This window comes from Equus quagga, chromosome 6 (assembly GCF_021613505.1).
Source record: "Equus quagga isolate Etosha38 chromosome 6, UCLA_HA_Equagga_1.0, whole genome shotgun sequence".
Classification (NCBI taxonomy): domain Eukaryota; kingdom Metazoa; phylum Chordata; class Mammalia; order Perissodactyla; family Equidae; genus Equus; species Equus quagga.
The window spans coordinates 100027912-100051741 of NC_060272.1; the positions used below are offsets into that span (position 1 = coordinate 100027912).

Below are 23830 nucleotides of genomic sequence, written 5' to 3' on the forward strand. Positions count from 1 at the left end.
AGTTCTAACTCCTTCACAAAGTCTTTTGATAACAACTTCTCTCTGATTTCTGAAGCTTAAAATCTACCCCACATTACATAGCTCTTAATTTTTTATAAGATGAAAAGACCCTGTAGAGAACTAATTTATTAATAATAAATTATATGTTAATTATTTCATTATAATACTTATAATGAATTATAATAATTATAGTTATATTACAATAATTATAATATTCAATATATACAATATATATAAAATTTAACATTTTGACTGCCAATTTACAAAGAGCACATGAGACCTAACTTAAGGAACATTAGGCCAGTTATCTTATATTTTCAAATGAAGAAACAAATATTTTCATTTCAAATGAAGTGGGCAGTTAAATGATTTCCCAGGGTCTTAAAGAATTAAAACTGACTCCTAATCTGTTAAAAATGTTGTTCTTATTTTCTTAGGCATTTAAACATTTCTTCTTCAAACTGATTATTCTAGTTCTTGCTAATGCCTCTTGAAGAAAATCCACAAAAGGTAAAATTTCCATGTTTGAAGAAATATTGGCAAAATTTGGTTTGTTGAGGCCAGGAAAGGTATTAAGCACAAGTAACAGTGACACGTGTCTGTTACACATTTTCTTCAAGTAGTGGTATTTCTTCAAACCTTTACTTACAGAGAAGTATAGCTAAGGGGAAGCAGCTGGCAACCAGAGAAAGAAGTGGTGGAGATGACAGTTTATGTAGATAGACAAGATGGCCATATTAGTGAGGATGGACTGGCTTGATCCACAATCTGTAAAGAGAGGTAATGATTCTTGTTAAGAAATATTGTATTGAAACTGCATAAATACCATAATTCCCCCTGTAGCCCTACTAAAAAGATATTATATATATGGAGAAGGGATTGATAGATAAGAGGAATATACTTATATGCTTCTTATATGCATTTGTGTGGTTCTGTTTTCCTGATGGTTGATAAAAATATCTCTTTCAAAATAATACTTTTAGGAACAGTTGAAATTGTACTCTCATACTCTCTGAAGCCATGTGGTTTTGTGTTTTTTCTTGTGTGCTTAAACAGACTTATATCGACTCCACCTCTCTGTACTGCTTTCTTAAATAAGTGGTAGGGTAAAACTGACTTAATTTAAATAACCTCAATTTTACTCCTTCACTAAATAAACATTTTTAAGGGGCTACATCTCAGAATTGATCTAGTGAAAGGGCCTAGTATTTTGAGAATTAATGTTTAATACTTGCATGCAAATTTGGCCCACTTCCATTTTCAGTCTGTTCTAGAGGCAGGAGAATGTCATCATAACAACATAAAAGTTGAAAATTCTTTTCTTTCAAAAAAGGAATCTCTGAACAAAAGGCTAAAGTAGAAGGTAAAAGCTAAAGGAACCAAGGAAAAAGGTAACTGGCAGAGAAAAGAGAGGTTGGAGCCCGTATACATTTAATGATAGGAAAGCCCAAGAATCCAAAGAACATTTTGGAAGGAATAAATTATTACTTTGTTTTTGTTCTATTTAGACACTCACTCTATTAGTCCTTCTTAGCTACTTTATAGTTATATTCAAAATTAAGGAGCAGGTATGCTAGAATGTAATTCAAGTGCTGATAAACCCAAACCTTTGATATTAGAGATGAGGACACTGAGGTTCAGTAAGGAAAAATGACTTCCCTAATGTCTCAGAGCTAGTTAGTATCAGTGGGGACTAGAATCCAGCCTGCCTAATTCATGGACCGGGATTCTTTGTACTATAACACAGACCAGTTACTGAAATTCAAGGTGGAGAGGATGAAACCTGATACATTGTTGTATTTAAACGGTAGTCATTGTTTATACTTTTATGTTTTTCTGATTTTTTAAAATAAATAATAGTTGACGTTTCTTCCTCGCTTCTAACAAGAGGCACATATTTTCTCCAGCCTTTGATGTTGTTATAGCCTTGGTTTTGTCATTTAGGAAATAATTTCTTCTTTGCTGGAGGACTTCATATCTCATGTAGAATGAGGTTACAACAAGTTAATAATCTAGAGCCGTTGAAGCCCTCTAAGCCAGCTGCTATTAATTAATTTTTATAGCTTATTCTTGGAGCTGCTGCTTAGAGGGAGGGAGAGAGCTGTAGCTTTTCTTGGGTTAATCTTTAGGTAAGAAGGGCAGATCAATGTATTAGCATTAATCAGTACTGAAAATTTTTCTGGTTATAAATTCATATGTCTTTGAGAGACCTGAAGATTTTCTAATTGCTACCTACTTCCTCCTGGGATCCTACAAATGGGCATCCTAAGCCTTATTCTAAGAAGTTTTCCATATAATCAGCCCAAAGGCTACTAGAAGAGATATATACATTTCCTAACCTAATTTGACTTCTTCAGCTCAGAAAAAAGACCCTTTTTGCACAAACATAAAAATGTATACATAAATTTGATCAATTTTCTCTATATCCATTTCTTCTATTTTTCTTTTTAATCTTGATGTTTGCTTTTTAAAAGATAGGGAGAGGGATATTCCCAAGTCCTGATGAAGAGTTGTGTATATGTGTTTTGGGAGAAGAAAAATATGTATATCCCCTGTTTCTTCAGTTGTTGATACGATAATCTTAATACCTTTTTACAAATCTTCTACTAGAAAAAGCTAGCGGCCTTGCCCTAAAATTCTGGCATCTTGTTATATTCACAAATGAAAATTCTGACCCTTTCCCCTCCCCAATATCTGTAAGTCTACCTCCACTAGGGTCTCGAGGTATTTTTTTAGAAGTATGATGTCTTGACCAGTTTGTCTGGAACCTCCACTGGGAGGGTGACAGAGCTAGGGATATTCCTTAATGCCCAGGTGAAGGCATATCCCCAGGCCAGGAATAAGAAGTCTGCTACCAGAATTATAATCTGGATCATGTACAGTGCCAAAAGGGAAAAAAGAAATTGAAGTCAGGAATGCAAAGGAGAAATTCCTGTCTAGAGCCGAGAATATTAATCATATAGGAGTGAAGTTTGGGACAGAGTGAGCATTTACAGAATCAAGGTATAGGTGGTTAAGATCCAGGTTGATTCCTTTTGTGACACAAATGCCTCAGTGCAGGATTGGAGAGATCTATCTTAACCACAGATCAGATAGGTACAGAAGGGAAGCATTCTTTTAGCTTTCCAGATACCTCTGTAGAAATTAATATGGTACAGATGTTCTAGATTGGGTCTGTAGTAAGACTTGAGAAGCATAAAATGAATATGTAACAAAAGTCTTAAGAACCTCCGGATTTTTGAGAAGAGAGTTTTCAGGTCAGTCTGTTGTTAACTGTTTTGGATCCTTTCCCTAAAAACTTTGCATATAGTTTCAGGGGTCATAGAAACACAGATGTACTTAATAATGCTGTTGCTATCTAAGGTAGTTTTCAGATTTGACCCCAAACTGATAGCACATTTTGCATGCAGTTGGTTAAATAGTACCTAGCTCAGAACCACCCAGATAAGGGTTTGTCCAATGTCAAGTCTTTGAGAGCAACATACCACATTATGTTATCCTGATACGTTACCATTTTGGGGTAGAGTTAATAAGAAACAATTCATTAAGCATTAGAACATTGACAAGGTGGCATTATAGAGGCTGAAGGACTTGATACAGTCTTCAGATTGCCCAGACTTTGCAAAGAAAGGTAATGTAGCACCTCTCTACCTCACAGATCTAGATTGACTTACAACTTCCTTCACCCACCCCTAGATTCAGTCAAAGTTTATATAAGAGGGCAAAATGAGCAGCAGTGGGAACAGTTCCTAAATTGTCACTTGATTAAGGTTGCCAGAGAGCTGAGATTCTCCATGCTGGTATTCTACGAAAGAGAGAAAAGCCTTGAGAATAAGATGCAAAGACAGATAATTCAGCCCCAAGAGATAATATATATACCCATTTGGCCAGGACATAGGCTTTAAGCATGTAAGTACTGCTCTATCAGTCCTTGAGGGGTTATAACTTCTTGGCTTCTGGATCTAAGAACACCTCCCTGATGGCAACCACTGAAACTCACAAATATGCTGTTGGCATGGTAGAGAGAGAGAGGATAGAACTCCCAGGCTGTGGGATTGATGATTTCTGTTCAGCCCCAGCACTAAAAGATAGTAAGAGAGCAGCTCAAATACATGCTGCTCCTCAAAGCCCCTCTCAGACCTTTGGGGCACATTTCCTGTGTAACATCCTTATGTACTTAGCCACCTGCTCCCCTCAGTAACGGTAGCTTGTTGGACAGTGATGAGTTTTAGTCTCACTGTGAATGGGTCCATTGGATTAGCACAGGGTCTACAAAGCTGCTCCAGTGCTCAGGAGTCTAACGTGTCCATGCCTCCTAATAATTCCAAGAGAAGCTATTTTCGGAGATGAAAAGTCGGCAATGAAACATAAAAAGGAGGGATGGATTTGGACCCAGCCATCCTGGGTTATTTCCTGGTTAGAATCGAGGCATTTCAGGTGGCTGTGCTTGTTTAAATGGTCTGTCACGCTGAAGTACAAGCAGAACCGTGATCGTTTTTCCTGCCCAGTAAGCATATACATTGGCTTCAGATCTTTTTCCATTACAAGCCTCCCAGGGTCCCCCCAGTGGACCTAGTGGCTCTCAGACTGCTGACTAGTCTCCCTTCTAACAAGGTACACTAGACAGCTAGTTTGCCTGACTTTCTGTCCAGCGCCCTCTGTATCATTCTCTTTCTCCCCCTCTCTCCCCAAGAAGAAGTTTGGATTTAATGTAGGGGTCCGGTGGATGATTTATGTGCTTCTGAGCATGGAGCTGAGGGTGATTTGAAAGTGAAATAAACCATGTAGCCAAAGCCCTCAAAATTGAAGGGAGAATCCAGGCGTAAGACAACTAGACAGAAAGTGGAAATTCACATAGAAGGTAACAACAAAACTCCGAAATATCAAGACTGGAGCAAGAGGGTTCAAAAAGAAGGGTAAAATGTAGAATCTTGAAATACTCCAAGATACAGCAGCGGTGGCCACGAGTACCTTCATATCCCCGGGTAGGGAAAGAGCTCTTGAAGGGCTCTAAGCTGGCTCAGATTCCAGGTTGGTTTATATACTACCAACACCACTCCCATCCTGGTGTCTGTGCTAACACATACCCCAGGGAGCCTGCCAAGCTTTCATAGAAACAAATCAAGTTCAGATTTAAAGCTTGGAGATAGAATTCTGTTACTAATGGCTGATAGGATCTCAGCTCTTACTCGTTCTTGCAACAGCGTCTCAACTTGAATTTTAGATTTGTATTAGGTCTTGCTTATTTCACTTCATTCTCAAAACAATCCTATGAGATGGGTCATATTCCCATTATACGTTATTGCAAGGACATACGTCTTCATTTGTCCTCGAGTAGTTGACACTGAATGTTAAATCTATAAATTCCAAAAGTCTCCTGTCTATCAGGAGTTGTTCAGTTAAGACTCATTATATTAGTAGTTTCTGTGCAGTAGGCAGCACTGTTTTGTGAGGTATCATTCATTTCTCTGACCTCACTGGAACAGGTACTAGAGAAGTATTTTTAAAAGAGTTAAAATAGAGGGAAAGAATAACAAGAGACAACAGAGAACACAGAAAATCTTTAGGGAAAAAAATGTAATAGTAAATCTTATTACTGGCTATTAGCATAACTAATTTTTCTTTAGCATGGAAACACTCCCCAACTAAATTTTATGAGATTAGCATAAGCTTAATACAAAAACATGACAAGAGGAATATGAAAAAGGGCAATTAAAGGCCATTCTCAATCATATATATAAATGAAAAAATTCTATGTAAAATATTAGCAGTGAGTCTAGCAATGTATAAAAAGTTATACATTGGGGCTGGCCAAGTGGTTCAGTGGTTAAATTCACGTGCTCTGCTTTGGTGACCTGGGGTTCACTGGTTTGGACCCCAGGCCAGACCTAGGCACCACTCAAGCCATGCTGTGGCAGGTGTCCCACATATAAAGTAGAGGAAGATGGGCACAGATGTCAGCTCAGGGCCAGTCTTCCTCAGCAAAAAGAGGAGGATTGGCAGCAAATGTTAGCTCAGGGCTAATCTTCCTCAAAAAAAAAGTTAGACGTTATCACCAGTTCCAGGAATGCCAGGTTAGTTTTGTGGAATTTATCCCATTAAAAACTCTTAGAAAACTAGGGAAAGAAGAAAAGTTCCTTAATCTCTAAAAGACATCCATAAAAATTCTGTGGGAAAAGTTATACTTAAAAAGAATACTGTCAATGTTTAACTGTTAAGATTGGGAGCTTATTCAGTAGTGTACTGGAATCCCAGCCAGTGCAGTAAAGCAAGAGAAAGTAATGAGAGAATAAGAATTTACAAAGTTCTTGTATACTAAGTCAGTACACAAAAATGTATTTTGCATTTCTATACTTCAACAAAGAATTAGAAAATGAGATTTTTAAAAAGAGATAAGTAAATAGAGATACCTTGTTCAGGAATACTAACACAAAAGATTTTATGTTCTTCCCAAATTTCTAGATTAAGTGCCGCTCATCAACATCCCACCAGAGTATCACTTACGTTCATCAAGGAATCAAAGTTAATCCAAATGAGGTAGTTGTGTAGCTGTTAACCTGAAACTGATGCCCCCTTTGAGAGCAGTTAGGGGGTCCATTTCAGGTACATTTTATGAAATAGAAATTTGACACTATTGAAGCCTATTATCCATAGACTTCCTAGAATCCTTACATATTTGAAGACCATTGACATATGTCACTTTCTTCCATGTAACAAGTAAAATTTGCCTTTTTTAAAAAGTGGCTTCAGAATCTTCAGAAAAGGACAAAGCTGTGAATTTATAGATACCAGTCCAGGTTTTACTTACCTGTTTGCCTTCTGGTGACCAAGACCGCTTCCTTCCTCTTTTTCTAGATACATAGTCTCATATTCTGAACAACTGTCTCATCTTTATTTTTCTCTATCCAATCTTAGGTTTTTGTTAAAATGTGGTTTTGTTTTGGTTTTTTGATGTATGAAATGGGAAGATCTTTTATCCTTATTTTTCTTTCTCCACTGAACTCATTATGTTCTCTCTCCATGTTTTCATCGTAGCAAAATGTTTCATTGCCACACACAAATCTAACTCAGTGATTTCAAGCATGGACTCTGGACTCAAACTGCTGGAAATGAAATTTGGCTTCACTATTTACTAGCATTATGATCCTGGGGAATTTAAACTTCTCTGTTTTCTCATCTGTAAATTGGGGAGATGGGCATAATGGTGTCTGTCTCATAGAGTTGTTATGAGAGGATTAAATAAGGTTAATATTTATTAAGTTTGACAGCAAGGTTTAGCTGTGTATTTTGATAAATAAACACTAGCCTGGTTTTCATAACCTAGCAAAATTTCAAACATGCAAATTCAGATTCTTCAGTGTCAAGGGTTAGTGAGAACACTGATTTGTTTTGTTTTAGAAACTTAAGCTCAGCTAACATTGGCTTTTGAGTGACTTCTGTGTGGCAGCCAATGCTAGAAGTAGGTATTCTTGAATGTTAAGTATATACAATGAAGAGTGTGTGCATGATCTGGTTCAAAACAGTAAGAACAGACACATCCATGTAGTTGGTAAATAGTAATTTATAAAGTCGGTCAGCTGATTAATTGTACAGTAAAGAGGAAACATTTTTAAGCCCAAGAAGTTTAACTCTTTTTGAAACAGGACTTCCTGGGCCCTTCATATACATTTCCATGCTTTTAGAAAATACCTTTTAATAATCTATACAGAGTGGAATTTAATTTTCCAGTGATAATTCGTTGAGTACTACAGATGAAAAATATCTAAAAAATTTTAAAAATTAGAGAGTTTGTAGGGAATATGTTTAAATTTAAATTTCTTGAAAAATTGAAATATATGACGTTTTTATTTTAGAAATTTAAATATTTTGAATACTTGACTGCTCGTTTTCATGTTTAATATATTAAAATTTAAAGTATATTCAATTAGATTTTAAAATTTACTTAGAAGTATTAACTCAGTTTCATTTTATTTAAATATGCAAGTTGCTAGACAATAGCATCTCTTTATTTTGTTTCGAATTGATGGGAAGCAAGAAATTCAAGCAAAATAAATCTACATTAGAGTAAAACTAAAAATATTTTTATACTTTTCAAAACATTGTCCCCCCCCAAAAGAAATGAAAGCAGAGACTGGAACAGATGTTTGTTCACCCATGTGCATAGCAGCATTATTCACAATAGCCAAAAAGTTTTCTTCGACAGATTAATGGATAAACAAAATGTAATATATACGTACAATGGAATAATATTCAACCTTTAAAAGGAAGGAAATTCTGACACATGCTACAACATGCTGAACCTTGCAGACGTTATAGTAAGTGAAATAAGCCATTCACAAAAGGACAAATGTTGGATTATTCCACCTATTTGAGGTGCCTAGAATGATCAAACTCAAAGAGACACAAAGTACAGTGGTGGTTGCCACGGGCTGAGGGAAGGAGAGAATAGGGAGTCCATTGCTTAATGAGTGCAGAGTTCCCCTTGCGGAAGATGGAAAAGTTCTGGAGGAGACCAGTGGTGATGATTGCACAACAATGTAAATGTACTTAATGCAAAAGAACTGTAAGCTTGAAAATGCTTAAAAGGATAAATTTTATATTATGTATATTAAACCACAATTTAAAAAACAAAACATTGTTTCCCCACAGACCAGGAGGTATAGAAATCACTCATTTTGGAAAACTGAGAAATGGGAATCTTTCTTACCCCCTTACGAATACCTCCACTCCCTTCCCCCACCTCATCACTGCGCCCACTCCCCCCATTACAACTCATAAACTGTGACTTACTGAATATAAATTAATGTGCTTCTTTAGGTGCTTTGTTTTTAGTGGTGGGGGAACTTTAAAAATCTCTGAAGTTTTTCAAATTACAAATTTCTTCATTCTTTTACAAGCTGTGGAAGATTGAGTGAATCTGAAGCTTACAAGAAGGAAAAGAAGTTTAGTCATAAAGTTTTAAAATTAGAAGAAACCTTAATATCTAGCTCAAACTCTTCATTTTATAGAAAAGGAAAATTTGGTAGAAAAGGTTGACTTCCCTAAAGTCACCAACTTTTTAGTAGTGAAACCAGAACTAAAATCCAATTCTCTTAATTCTTAGCTTAGTGTTTTATGCACTGCACTGTACTCATTGGAAGAATTTACTGAGTAGAATTGCTAATTGCTTTACTGGACCAAATAGTTAAAGCTGTACCATGTTCTTGAATATTTGTTAAGTATCTTCTCTTCCCATTGAAGACGGTAAACAGAACACATTTGTTTATTCCATAGACAGAGATGGATGGATGTGTGTGAGAGAGAAAAAGAGAGAGAGATTGAGAGACTTGAGACTGACTCTCAAAGTATTCTACACCCAGAAATTTTCTTTATTTTAGTAGTTACAGGAGTTCCAAGCCTGAGGCCAGTCAGTCCTGTTCAGACTAGAAGTCTTCTAGGTCAACAGGCTTACACAAATATAAAGGGAACTCAGTTTAGTTTTTGCTCATAAATATGAACAGTCAATGAAGAAGCAGTCCAACAGCATGAAAATACAAGATGAACAAACAGAAGGAACAAACATTGTCTGAAAAACACTTATGGACAGAACAACAACAAAAACTTGTCTTAGTATTCTAAGAGAGATTTGAGAGGTTATTGTACCCATAAAATAAAGAGTTTTAATGTTAAAGTTGATTTTACACTCTAGAATGCTAACGTAGTGATCTGTAAGATAAACTAGAAAAAATTCCCTAGAACGTAGAGCTGAAGGAGATGGGGGAAAGGAGAGATAAGTTTATAGGTATGTTGGATAGCCCAGGATCCCTAAATAGGAATTCCTGGTGGAATAGACAAGCTAGAGAGGAAGTAATCAAAGAAATAGTAGAAGAAAACTTCTCTGAGCTAAAGCAAGTCCTGGGTTTTAGATTAAAAGGATCTGTTAAATACCAAGGAGAATGGATGAAAAATAACACACACTTAGATATAGTATCATAAAATTTCAGAGCTAAGGATAAAGGAAAATCTCATAAACTTTTTTGTGGGAGAGAGATGAGACTCACGTAAACAGAAATCATGGGCCAGCCCGGTGGTGTAGTAAAGTTCCCACATTCTGCTTCAGTGGCCTGGGATTCAGATCTCAGGCGCAGACCTACACACCGCTTGTGAAGCCATGCTGTGGTGGCATCCCACATACAAAATAGAGGAAGATTGGCACAGATGTTAGATCAGCGACAATCTTCCTCACCAAAAACAAAACAAAAATATGATTTACTTTCCCAGGCCTTTGGGAACAAGGCACGGCAAAGTGCTTGGAGATATATTCCAGCAAAACCAAACAAAAAAGAAGCATACAAAAAGGTTAAAACGTGAGATCAAGAAACAACAGAAGTAGGTGATGAAAAGAAATCCTAGGTAGACAGGCAGCTGTGCTGTGAACTGGCCCAGAACATAATTGAATCCATGTTGTTTTTTGAAGACATTCCTAGAATCCAGTGAGTTGTTTTAATCTGATTCTAAGAATGTCTTCAAAAACAACATGGATTCTCTTGCACAAATTCTAAGAATAAGAAGTTAGAATGTGTTAAATATGATAAAGGCTTATGAATTTTCTGAAAATTAAAAAAAAGGTAGAAACTCCAGGAAAATTAAAGTCTCTTCAGAAAGTCCAAATATGAAGTAAATTGAAACATGCCTTATTTTTGAGCAATTACCACAGTATAAACACCTTAACACTTGGAATTTAGTGACAAAATGACTACTCATTCTCTGGGTTTTATCCCTCTGGTTGGATGGCAGTGTATAATATTGTAAATATTTTTATCGCTGCCTAATTTTTTTTTTTTAAGAATTGTGTCAGCTCTCAGTCTTTTAACACTTTGAATATATTCTTTTTATGTCTGCAACTTTTTTTTTTAAGGTATGCTTTTTGGTGAGAGAGATTGGCCCTAAGCTGACATCTGTTGCCAATCTTCCTCTTTTTTTTTCTTTCCCCAAAGGCCCGGTGCATAGTTGTATATCCTAGTTGTACGTCCTTCTAGTTCTTCTTTGTGGGGTACCGCCTCAGCATGGCTTGACAGGCAGTGCTAGGTCTGCGCCCAGGATCCAAACCAGTGAACCCCGGGCCACTAAAGGGGAGTGTGCAAACTTAACCACTATGCAACCAGCCTGGCCCACTTGGCCTGTTGCCCAATTTTACAAAATCAATCTATAGATAAAACACAGTTATAAATAGTTATAAAACAAAATAATAAAAAACTTAATGTGAAAGTAATTATATAGCCAACATTAATGGTATATGATTACATAGGGAGCCAGTAGAAACTTCCTAAAATTGGTGAAACAAGAAATGGAGATTCATGTATAATATTTAAAGTTATAAAAATAACCAGTAAAGGGCCAGCCCCGTGGCCGAGTGGTTAAGTTTGCACACTCCGCTTCGGCAGCCCAGGGCTTTGCTGGTTTGGATCCTGGACGCAGACATGGCACCACTCATCAAGCCATGTTGAGGCAGCGTCCTACATGCCACAACTAGAAGGACGCACAACTGAAATATACAACTATGTACTGGGGGGATTTGGGGAGAAAAAAAGCAGTGAAAAAAAAAAAAGAAGATTGGCAACAGTTGTTAGCTCAGGTGCCGGTCTTTAAAAAAATAAATAAATAGATAACCAGCAAAAACTAAAAGTAACAAATCAGAATGAGCAGAGGAGGGAGAAAAATAGGGTAAATTCTCTGAATCTTTCCTAATGAAGATACATTATGATAATAGAGGATAAATATACAGTAGTGAAAAACAGGACTAAAAACAAATGACCCGAAGTTGTCATTTCTGGGATTGAGTCTGATTTGAGTTGGGGTTGGAATTAGGGGAGAGACTTTTTGTTTTAAAATTTTTCTTGAATTTATACAAGCATGTGGCCAAATGATTCTATGAAGATTGTTACAAAAATTGGGAGACCCGGGTCCCCTATCTCCTTGATATATCCCTTCCCAGGGGCATTTGCTTTCTTTTGAAAGATTCTTTTGATGTTTATATCTCTAGGAAACAATGTTCTATTTCTCCTTCTTGCATGTTGACATCTCGCTTATTGAAAAGGATATAACTCTCCCTCACTGTTGCACGCATCCTTCCCATTCCCCCGACTTCCCCATGTAACCTCCCGTGTTAGTGTCTGTAGATCTTTCTTTCAGATTAGTATGATTCCTCAGAGCGTTCTTCCAATGTAAACCTCTGGTCTTCTGAGTTGGGGAGAGTATCTAGGAAACCGAATTCTTAAATTGACTTTTAATCAGTCTTATATTAGCTTGGCAGAGAGACGTTTTTATTTTGTAACCTCCTATGAGGTTTGAATTTTTTGAAACCATTTCTTGTAACACTTTTATAATTACAGTGTTATTTTTAAAAATATTAAATCTTAATTATGCAGCTTGTTTAACAATTATTTGAATGTAGTGGTAGTGTTATCACCATGTACATTTCTATCTTTTTACTCTGGCTCCAGTATATTTTACACTAATTTCAGTTGCCTGAGAACAAAGGCTGTGCTGTTTGGTAGTTTTTTGATTTATTGCAACAGCTTAATTTATTTACCACTTGGTGAGGAATGGCTGATTGGATACTTGTTCATGTACAATGTTCACCATAAATAGTTTTATAGTCTTTTTTATAACTCTTAGAAGTTCAAACTGAGATACCAATAGTATGAGCCCTCTTTTTGAAAAAGATTGTGTTCATCATTGATAATCATCAATAATCCTTAAATTTTCTGAAATTTATGACTACTTTGATTAGATTATATTGTGCTATAGATGGGTATTACATGGTGTGGAATGTGTTGAGTAAGTGTTCACCTGAAAAGTTTCCCAGAAACAAATTTTACCTCTTAGAAACATGGAAGGAATAATGTGTATTTGTGGAATGTCTCTACCAATGTACTGTGATAGCTTTTCTGTGAACTTTGAGGATGAACATGTTTTGGAAAGTCTTTCAGTAGAGGTGCCAAAAAACTGATGATTAAGTGGGGGAAAACTTGTGTCTGTTCATGTTTTAGCTTATGCTCAGCAACATGTAGAGGTGTGACTTTGAAAGCTAAGCTAATTGCACTTTCCAGTCACCAAACGCTGTATAGGAGTCTGTGATGTTAGAGTATGCAGAAATCCACAACCTGCCCTGCCTATTCCGAAACACTTGATTCCCTCATTAGGCCATTGCTTAAGTGGATCATCGGGAATGTAAGTATTTAGAATACTTTGTGGGCTGTGTTCAGAAACTAGTTGGCTAATTGTCACAAATGTTTTTATAGTTTCTTATGGTTTACTTGCAACTCGAGCTTACAGGGAACCTTTCAAGAACATGAATCCCTTTGACACATCAAAACCATGCATTAAAATGTGTAGGTAGCCTAATTGATTTTCTTGCATTGCTGATTTTTAATAAAATGGCTTTTACATTAGAATTGGGTTGGATGTAATATTTTTGTCAAGATAGATTCTTTTAAAACTGTTGTGTAGGTAATCTCACTTAGTTCTATGTAGTTTACAGTGTTCAACAGGAGGGCCTATAAAAATTGCCTGTATGTACTTTGATGGAAAGGCTAGGAAGGAAAGGAGTTCCAGCATTTCAAGCTAGGATGGATAGGAAGCATGGATGCTCTGCCTCTGGACTGCCTGAATTTGAAAGGTTCTAGTTCAGCGCTGCCTGCTAGGTCTTTCTGCAGTGATGGAAATGTTCATTCTGTACTGTGCAATTTGGTTGTCACTAGTCACATGTAGCTAGTGTGACTGCATATTTAATTTTAATTAACTGCATATTTAATTTTAATTAATTTAAGTAGCCATTTGTAGTTAGTGGCACCTATGTTAGTGCAGTAAGTATTAAGTATTAAGAAACGAAGGGAAAGTGTATGTATAGAAATGGCTACAGTGACCTGTGTAGGACTTCTGATCCAAATTAGTTTGCTTGGCATGGCTTGTAAGCTCTTCAGCCTTGATTTCCATCTTCTACTATAATATTGTCATAGATCCCATCTCCTCACTTCTGATCTTTATGCTTAACTTTTTTTTACTAAAAAGCAAGTTCATAACTCACACTAGGATTGAGACTATTTTGATATCTTTGGGAGATGCTTACCATCTTCACCTCAACTTTTTTTCTGTGTCTAACCTCAACTCTTCTCACAAGTGGGAAAAGAGTCTTATTTTGACATTGCCCACTAAGTTTTTTGTATTTGAGACCTATTTCGTTTCACCCGTTGCTCTACTTTCATAAATGCTGCTGCAGATTACATACTAGATCTTAGGGTGGCAGTGCCTGACTAACTTGATGTCCTCCGTAGATACTGAAGGAAGTTTAATTTCCCTTGTTTTTGTTTTTATATGCTCCTAGGCTACTGAGCTGTTATATAATTGACTACTTTTGTATAGTGATATTATGGTGATTTTGTTTGGATCAGTCTATTGAGGTGTGTTGGGCCCTGACCCCCTTGTACAGAACTGACCTAAAATCTGATATTTCCCCCCTGCTTTTTTGTAGCTGAATATCTTCTCTGCCGTCACTTCTGGCTTTAGTCCATTCTGATCTTTGCTACCTCTTACTGTTAATAATCAAACATCCACCTCATTTGTCTATTTCTGGTGTTAGTCAGGCTCTCCTATAAATCTAATTTTACTTTACTTTTCTGGTTTCTTCTGTCAGTTTATCTAAAAAACATCAGGCTTTAATTTTTGTTACCAAAGGTAAGTATCAAAAGTGGGTTTGTTTGTTTTTCTTATGGTGGCAAACAGACCACTCTTTACATTTTGTGCAGTCTTCCCTTTTTCAATTATTTTTTGTCTTTGAATGCTCTGTTTATAACTTAAAAAAATAATCTCTAGAAACATGAATCATTAGGACTTCCAGAAGCCTGATTGATAAATAGATGGGCCTACATTTAACTGGAAATAGTTGTAGATTCTCTAGGAGACATGATAAATTCTGACATTCTACAGGATAGAATATGTAGTAGTACTTCCCCAGATTTATCCATGAATGAAGCCAAATTCAAAGTAATTCATCTTGAACATTAGAAAATAGTTCTTAACAAGAAATCTGGTATATCAAAATTTAAGTGGCTTATACTACCAACACTCTAAATTGGGTAAAACTTTAAATCAGCATAGATACTATATAGAGCACAGTTGTCAAAATAGCACACAAAATGAAGAAAAGATATAAGCATTTTAAAGTGTTATCTCTAAAACCTTTAAAAGACTTGAGTACTGGTTCTGTTTCTTAGAACAAAATCTTGAACCCTAAAAGAATCAGGTGTCCTTTGTAGATGGTAGTAATATGAGTCAATCTGCATTACCAAGAAACTATTAACAAAGGAGATGGAAGGGAGAGTTTTCTCAGTAATTGTTGTTACGTTAGGAATTGACGAGACATCTCAGTAATTCTTCTGTCAGAAGAGAGGAAGGGGATACAGTAGGTCATTCTATTTAGGGACATTTTTAACACTGGTCTTCCTGTTTTGCTGAGAAAATACTCAGATGTTCATCTTTTTTCCTTTGTCATTGAGCAGGAAAAAGTTACCAAGAGAAGCAGGTTCTTAAATTATTATTTCATGCAATTTTAGGAAATTCCTCCTGCTATAAGTGAAGTAACCTTAGAGTCGCCTGCCAAAAGGAAAACCTTAATTTTCACAATGGGCCATCTGTTTAACATTGAGTTGACCTTTCATTTTGTGAATTAATTTCAGGAGGGGCAAGATTTCTTCCTTCCTGGAAGACTGTCCTGTTCTGTGCTTCATAGCACACTGAATGATTTTAGTAACTAGCTGTGCTTTTCCCGCCGGCATTCTCCCCACCAACACTTAGGTTCGTAGATTTTCGTTTGACTGCCTCGCTTTTGCCCCCATACAAGAAACCTAAGTGATTGTCAAAAAAATATTTGCTTCCTTTCTTAACATATGATTTAGTAAACTTTTTTCTTTCTTTGTGTAGGGGCTTCTTAGGTACAGAGATTTGAGTTAATCTTGTTAATTTACTAACTCATTCATCCAAAAAATATTAGAAACCCTGTATGTGTCAGGTACTCTGCTTGGCATTAAGGTCCAGTGGTAAGCAAGCAGATGTGATGCTTGCCCTCTGGAATTTCTAGTCTAGTTTATAGCACATTATCATCATCAATCTATAAACATAGGCCCTGCTCTCGTTTTAATTTTTATTTTCTTCCTTTCAACGTCCTCTTCGCTCTCCCCCTCCATAAGCATCTACTCAGATATACGTGTCCTTAGATATTTGTTCTTGAAGATATAAAAAATTTATATTAATGGTATTACAGATCTCAGTTTATTCCTTACGTTTTTTACCCAGTACTGTATTTTTAAGCTCTAGTTATCAAAATCACTACTTCTGACTCTGCATAATATTCTATTATCTGCCCCCAACACATTTACTTACTCATTTCCCCAGTGATGGACTCTGTGTTGCTTCCTACACCCTGATACAAATAATACCACCGTGAGCACTCTGGGATATCTTACCTTAAGGACCTGTGAAATTATTTCTTTGGAGTACTTACCCAAGAGTTGGATTCTGGGTCATAGGTAAACAGAATGGCTTACCAAGCAGTTCACAAAGGTTCCTGTTTTTCCCCATTCTCACCAGTACTTGCTGTTACTCAGTTTTCTAATTTTTGTTTTTCTTATAGTTTTGAAGTGATATTTCTTGCATTTCTCTTACAGTTGTTGAGAGTGACCTTTCTTCATATTGTTAGCCGTGTTTATCCTGTAAATTGCTTATTCATGTCTTTTTCCCATTTGTTCTCTTGAGTTACCTGTTTTTTTCTTGTTTTTGTAGAAGTTCCTTATATTCTAGATATTAGCCCTCAGTTTTGTCAGTTTTGGATGAAGAAATCATCTTTCCCAAAGCGTTTTTCACTGAATAGAAATCCTTAATTTGACTGAAGCTAAATCTACCAATGTTTTATGTTGTGTGGATTTTTTTCATTGTGTTAGTTTTGCGTTTTAGGCCTATAATCTCTCTGGAGTTTGTCTTGTGCATACTGAGAGGTCGGATCTACTTTTGCCCATGTGGCAAATGTTCGTGGTGCAGTCTGCTAAGGAATCCATCCTTTCCTACTGCTTTGAGAAACCAACTGTGTCATAGGAGATTCTCTTTTATGCATAGTCTGTTTATAAGCTCAGTCTTCTGTTACTAGGTCAATTTGTTTCTGTGCCAGCACCAGTGTGTCTTTGTTTTTTAACTTTGTGTAGTCTGTCTTAATATCTGGCAGGGAAAATTCCCGGCTACCCTGCAAATACATATGTACTGTTGCTCTTGCTTTGCAGAGTTACCTTAGCTTTCCAAAGACCTTTTTTTGGTAACAGCTTTATTAAGATATAATTCACATATTATACAATCTTATTTAAAATATACAATTCAGTGGTTTTTAATATAAATTAGCAGAGTTGTCCAGCCACCGCCCAAATCAATTTAGAACATTTTCATTACCCCCAAAAGAAACCCCATACTCTTTAGCTATTGTTCCCTGACCCACCCATCTCCCACAGTCCTAGACAAACCACTAATCTATTGCTGTCTCTATAGGTTTGCCTGTTCTGGGCATTTCATGTAAATGGAATCATACAGTAAATGATCTTTTGTGACTGACTTCTTTGACTTAGCACAGTTTTTTCAGTATTCATCCACTTTGTAGCATGCATCAATACTTTGTTCCTTTTTATGACTGAAGAATATTCCATTGCATGGATAGGCCACATTTTGTTTGTCTCTTCATCAGTTGATGGACATTTGGGTGGTTTCCACCTTTTAGCTATTATGAATTATGCTTCTGTAAACATTAATGTACAAGTTTTTGTGTGGACATACGTTTTCATTTCTCTTGGTTATATATGTAAGAGCAGAATTGGTTGGTCAAATGCTAACTCTGTGTCTAAGTTTTTGAGGAACTACCAAACTTTTTTCCAAATTAGTTGCCCCATTTTTTTTCCCACCAACAGTGTATGAAGGTTCTAATTTCTGCATATCCTTGTCAACTCTTGTCATTATCTGGCTTTTTGATTATAACCATCCTAGTGGGTATGAAGAGGGTATTGCTGTGGTTTTGATTTGCATTTCCCTATTGACTAATGATGTTGAGCATGTTGTATGTGCTTATTGGCCATTTGTATATCTTCTTTGGAGAAATTCTATTCAAATCCTTTGTCCATTTTTTAATTGTTTCTTGTTCTTTTATTTACTCAAGAAATTCATTCATTTCATCCACATTATTTAATTTATTGACGCTTTTTTTATTTTTAAAAACTATGTCTGTAGGTCTGTCTTTTCCAAATAGTATTTTGATTTTTGCTTATCTCTTTCTCTTGATCATTCTCGTCTGATCCACAAAATAGTGGTTATGAGTTGAGGCCCAAGAGTCATTCTGCCAATTATCAGTTCCACTGCTTAGTAGCTATGTGACCTTTGACAAGTTACACAACTACCTTTATGCCTCTATTTCCTCAATTGCAAAGTGGGTATAATGATAATTCTATATCAGAGTGTTGTTGAAAGTATTAAATGAGTTGATATATGATAAGTCTTTAGAACAGTACTCGACACTTAGTAAGTGCTCAGTTAATGCTAGTTGCTATTAGTAGTAATAGAAGCTTTTTCTAAGAATCGGCTTTTGAGTCTGTTAATTTCTTTTTTGCTTTTTGTTCTCTATTTTGTTGATATCTGCCTTTAATTTCTTTTTTCTTATTTATTTGTGCTTACACTCCTTGATTTTAACACGATAATAAATATTGAAAGCTAGACATTTGTAATAAATAGCTAGAACTATTTCAGGTGTATCCTACAAGCTGTAATTTTTATGATGGTTGTATCTGACTTATTAAAAGTCATACTTATATTCATGTTTTTCTTCCATGCATTAAGCTTATCAATATTAATATCATTCTGAACAAGTCAAGTGACCAGTGCCCCAGCACATTTTCACTTCTTTTCTTTTTCTTTGGTGAGGAAGATTGGCCCTGAGCTAACATCTGTGCCAGTCTTCCTCTATTTTGTATGTGGGACGCCACCACAGCAGGGTTTGATGAGCGGTGTATAGGTCCACACCTGGGATCCCAACCTGTGAACTCTGGGCTACCAAAGCAGAGTATGAACTTAACCACTATGCCACTGGGCCGGCCCCACATTTTTGCTTCTTAAATACTCCTAACTCTTCTTCCAATCCTCTCTTTATTAGTATTCTCCAAAGTTTTGATTCTGAAGTGTTAGAGATATACTTTGCTTTTTTTCTCTCCATTGCTTACTTATTAAAAAAATACGTTATATTAACTGCTCTCCTGTATTTGTCAGGTCTCAGATATCTCATAGAATTCTCTTGGATTTATTTTCCTCCTTGCTAGAGTTTTTCAAAGAGGGTCTTGGTTTGGTAATCCTTCTGAGTTTCTGTATGCCTGGACATATCTTTATTTTATCCTCATTTTAAAATAATATTTTATTTCTATGTAAAATTCTAGATTCAAAGCTTATTTTTCCATTACTTTAAAACTATCCCTCCACTGTCTTCTGGTTTGTAGTGTGACTGTTGGAAATTTTCAGATTTTTGTTTCTGGCAATTTTAAAATTTACTATAACTTGTCTAGCTGACAGTTTTCTTAAATACCGTTTGTCACTCTAAGCTATTCCAATCTGAATTTTCTTTCTTTTATTCTGAGAAATTCTTAGATTGTCTTATCTTTATTTTCTGCTCTCTACTTTTTTCCCTGGGACTCTTACAGTATTGATAATGATATTTCTCTTTCTATCCTCCTTAAATTTTCCTTTTATATTTTCTATCTCTACATCCGTCTCTCCCTGAAAAATTTAACGTTTCGGAATTCTTTAACCTGATCTTCCAGCTCACTAATGTGTTCTTTGGCTATTATCAATTCTTGTACCCAAGCCATCAGTTTAATTCTTTGTGTCAGATAATCTCAATACGAGGGATTCTAGTTGAATTTTTCTTTGACACTTTTTTCTGTTTCATCTTTAAGCATTCTCTCTCTCTCTTTTTTTTTCAAGTTTATTATAACATTTTAAATTTTTGTTTTGTCTAGATCAAAAATTCTGGTATAAATTATTCAATTTTTTCTCTGTCTTTTATGGTTTTTTGGCGCTCTCAGATGTCTATCATTTTTTCCCTACGAGTATTTGCTGCCTTGTCTCTTCAAATTTTGTTGCCAAGACAGAACTAGTAAACGTATATTTTTATTCAGGTGAGTTTTATATAAAACAAATTGAACATAAAATTATCTTAAGTTTAACAAGTTATTTCAATAATTTTTAAAATTTTTATCAAGAATAAAATGGGGCCAGCTCTGTGGCCTAGTGGTTAAGTTTGGTGCACTCTGCTTTGGCGTCCCGCATTCAGTTCCCAGGCACAGACCTACAGCACTCGGCAGAGGCCGTGCTCTGGTGGCGACCCACATACAAAATAGAGGAAGGTGGGCACAGATGTGAGCACAGGGCAAATCTTCCTCTGGTCAGGGGGAGAATAAAATGTTTTCCCTCATAACTTGCTCAGCTCTAGTCCTACTAAAACTTAGGTTCATCTGTTTTATTTATACTTTTTATTGTGAAGTCTTTCACACTTAGAGAAAAGGAGAGAGTAACTTTTTTTAAGCAAGTGTGTGTTTGCTGCCCTATACCAAGCCTCTTATTAGGAAAGCAATAATTTGCTAGTTTCTGTTATTAAATGGACACCAGTTTTCTGAGTTTGGGGTGGTGGAGGTGGGAATAATTTCCTCTGCCAACATTAAGAAGGTCACGTTGTCTTTTCATTAGACTAGACTCTGGCACTGCAGCTTTTCTCCCATCTGCTTTTTTCTTTTGGTGTTCTTCCCCAGAAGCATCTCTGCAGCATTAAATATGTTCAGTCAGCCAGATTTATTTCAAAATTACTTTATTACAGTATATAGAAGTCTTCAGGTTTTCAAGAGGTAAATTATAGGACCATGGTCTAGCTATCTACAGTTTACTTATTAATCAAGTTTTTAATAGGCTGTTGTGGGTCAGCATTTGATGGCATGTAAGGAGATTGGGGGCGAGAAATAAACATAGGCAGATTATTAAACAGATAGCCTTGACATATTGTACCTTCTACCTCATCTTCTTTTTCTAGGTCATCTCCTTCTCTGGAACTGACCCTTTGAACTCCCTTCCCTGCTATCTTCTTCACCAGGTCCTTTATCCTCCTGAGCAGGATAATAAATTTGTAGCCAAATTCTGTAGCATACATCTCTAATTTATCACACATTCTTTGCCTGCCAAGCCTCGGGCATGCCCTCAGAATCCTTCTCAGCACAACACTTAATGGAGCCAGTTAGAGTTAGCACTAGAGATGACACCTGGTTGTCATCTCTGTTCTGTGTAACTCTTGTTCCAACCAGACTAAGACATTAACTTCTTCAGGCTGTATTTGTTTTGAAGGCTGGAAAAGAATAAAGATAGAATGGCAAGTAAAGGTGTTTCCCAATATCCCAGAGACACTTTTCTGCCCTTCCCGTACTCATCTGTTGAAGCCTTTTATGTTACTTCTACCCTTGTATCTCTATCTGATTAGTTTATACTGGGAAATTAACACATTTGTATTCCACAGCGTAGACTAGATTTTGATTCAGTAGTGAGGAAAAAGGCATTTCTTTCTTGCCAAATAGTCTCACCTCTTTAGTCAACCTAAAGGTGAGGTGATTTCCTCTCATTTTTGGTATCATGATGCACATTTTTTCCTATCCTTGTATTTAGATTTTTTGGAGAAAATTAGATGCCACCAAACCTCTGGAAGGTATTTGTTTTGAATGCCTTCTTCCTGGAAATAAGCAATGGTCTACGGCTAAAAAGAGAGAGGAATTTGAGAAAAAACAAGCTAGAAGGAAATGCCGGTAGGGCAGACAAGTATTACTTTATGGTTGTTCCTGAGCTAATATGAGCTGCATACTTTAACAATATCAATGAAAAAGACAGAAGAGAAAGTGGGTCAGCCCTGAATGTGCCAACTGTGTGGCCAGTACTGTATTATGTGCCTTTACTATATCAATTGTAGTTATTCTTCACAACTGCTCTGGTCAGTGTAGGCATTGGCCTCATATACTTAGGAAGACAATGAGGGTCAAAAAGGTAAATAATTTGCCGAAGGGCACACAGCTAGGAAGTGGTACAGTTGGGATTCCACCTCAGCTCCTTCTCACTCCAAACCTTAGGCTCCTGCCCATCTAATCATTTGGGAAATTTTACCTTTAGCAGATTTTACCTTATTTCCATAATGGACTTTATATTATAGCTTTTTTAGTTTGTGCAGTAATTACATACTTATTTACATTTTAATGTTTTATAGGTTATTTGGGTCACTGGCACTATGGATAAAATGATAGGCTTCTGAGACCAGTAGTGTCGTGAGCCCTTGAGGCAGTGGAGGCCAGTGATGGAGGACAGTGGTTGAGCCTGGTGCCCAGTCCTGGCTCTACCACTGCCTTCCCTTGTGCAAGTTTCTTTCCTCAGACTAAGAGACAGGCTTGTTTTGAGGATTAAACGTGGCAGTACACAGAGAACACTTAGCACCAAGCCTGACAGATAGTGGGTGCTTCATAAATGCTCTTCTTAGACATGTGCCGTGCCGTGGTAAATCCCTAGCTTCTCCATGAGACTCTGAGACTCTTCACTGAGTTCCGTAGAAATTACGAACCACACTCAAGATATTGCATACTCCTATGTTGTTGTTTGTGGAGAAATAACAAATATTATGTCTACTCTTTGAATTATTTTTCATATTTTGGTTAAATATAAGATATAATCACTACTATTTAAACATGTCATATAGTATTTGAGTCTGTCCTGGTCAGGAATGTTTGTCTCACCTCAGGATTTAAAGTATTTCTAGAAAGATGCCAAAAATCTGCTTGAGGCAGGATACTTGAAATAATCGTAGACACTGACCACCAGTAGAATTTAGTGTGGTGTCTTTGTTTTAACCTTGTGTTGTATAAGAATGCAGAATCCACATTCAGTGATTAAAACATTTGCTATCTCCTTTTCTTTTTCAGAAGATGAATAATCTTTCATTTAGTGAGCTATGTTGCCTCTTCTGCTGTCCACCTTGTCCAGGGAAAATTGCTTCAAAATTAGCATTTTTGCCACCTGATCCAACTTACACGCTAATGTGTGATGAAAGTGGAAGCCGCTGGACTTTACACCTATCAGAGCGAGCAGACTGGCAGTACTCTTCTAGAGAAAAAGATGCCATTGAGTGTTTCATGACTAGAACCAGTAAAGGCAACAGAATTGCCTGCATGTTTGTGCGTTGCTCGCCCAATGCCAAATACACTTTACTCTTCTCACATGGAAATGCTGTTGATCTTGGTCAGATGAGCAGCTTTTACATAGGACTGGGATCACGGATTAATTGTAATATATTCTCATATGATTATTCTGGATATGGTGCAAGTTCCGGGAAACCAACGGAGAAGAACCTCTATGCAGACATAGAAGCTGCTTGGCTTGCTCTTAGGACAAGGTAAATGGTGATTGGGAATTTTCCACACTAGTGATAGTTAACTAAAGTTGTCCTGTATAAGAACAGAATAAAAGCTGTCTTTACAACACTTCTTGAAGTACTAAATAGAGATTACATTTACCAATATATACCTATGAAGAGTTAAATTTTTAAATTGTAATCTTAAATTTTGTAAAATAGTATAGAAGGTTTTTTAAGACAGGTCATGTTTGTGTGTCTGTGTTAGTGCATATGTGTGTGTGTGATTTTCTTAAGTTTAAGCCAATAATAAATGTTTGGTTTTATAAACTTATTGGAGTGTGATATAAA

At 36.3% G+C, this 23830-nt stretch overlaps 1 protein-coding gene across 6 annotated transcripts in view; it reads left to right on the plus strand.

Moving 5' to 3' along the window:
• Positions 1-23830, plus strand: part of ABHD17B (abhydrolase domain containing 17B, depalmitoylase) — a 44038-nt gene that overhangs the window by 12502 nt on the left and 7706 nt on the right. For 5 of the 6 annotated variants that reach the window (XM_046664231.1, XM_046664232.1, XM_046664230.1 and 2 more), the window contains one exon: positions 23052-23521. In XM_046664231.1, coding sequence (XP_046520187.1) covers positions 23055-23521 — 467 coding nt within the window. In that variant the 5' untranslated portion in view covers positions 23052-23054. Of the gene's footprint in view, positions 1-11656; positions 13213-23051; positions 23522-23830 lie in introns of those variants that run through there. The other variant, XM_046664228.1, reaches the window with a different exon arrangement.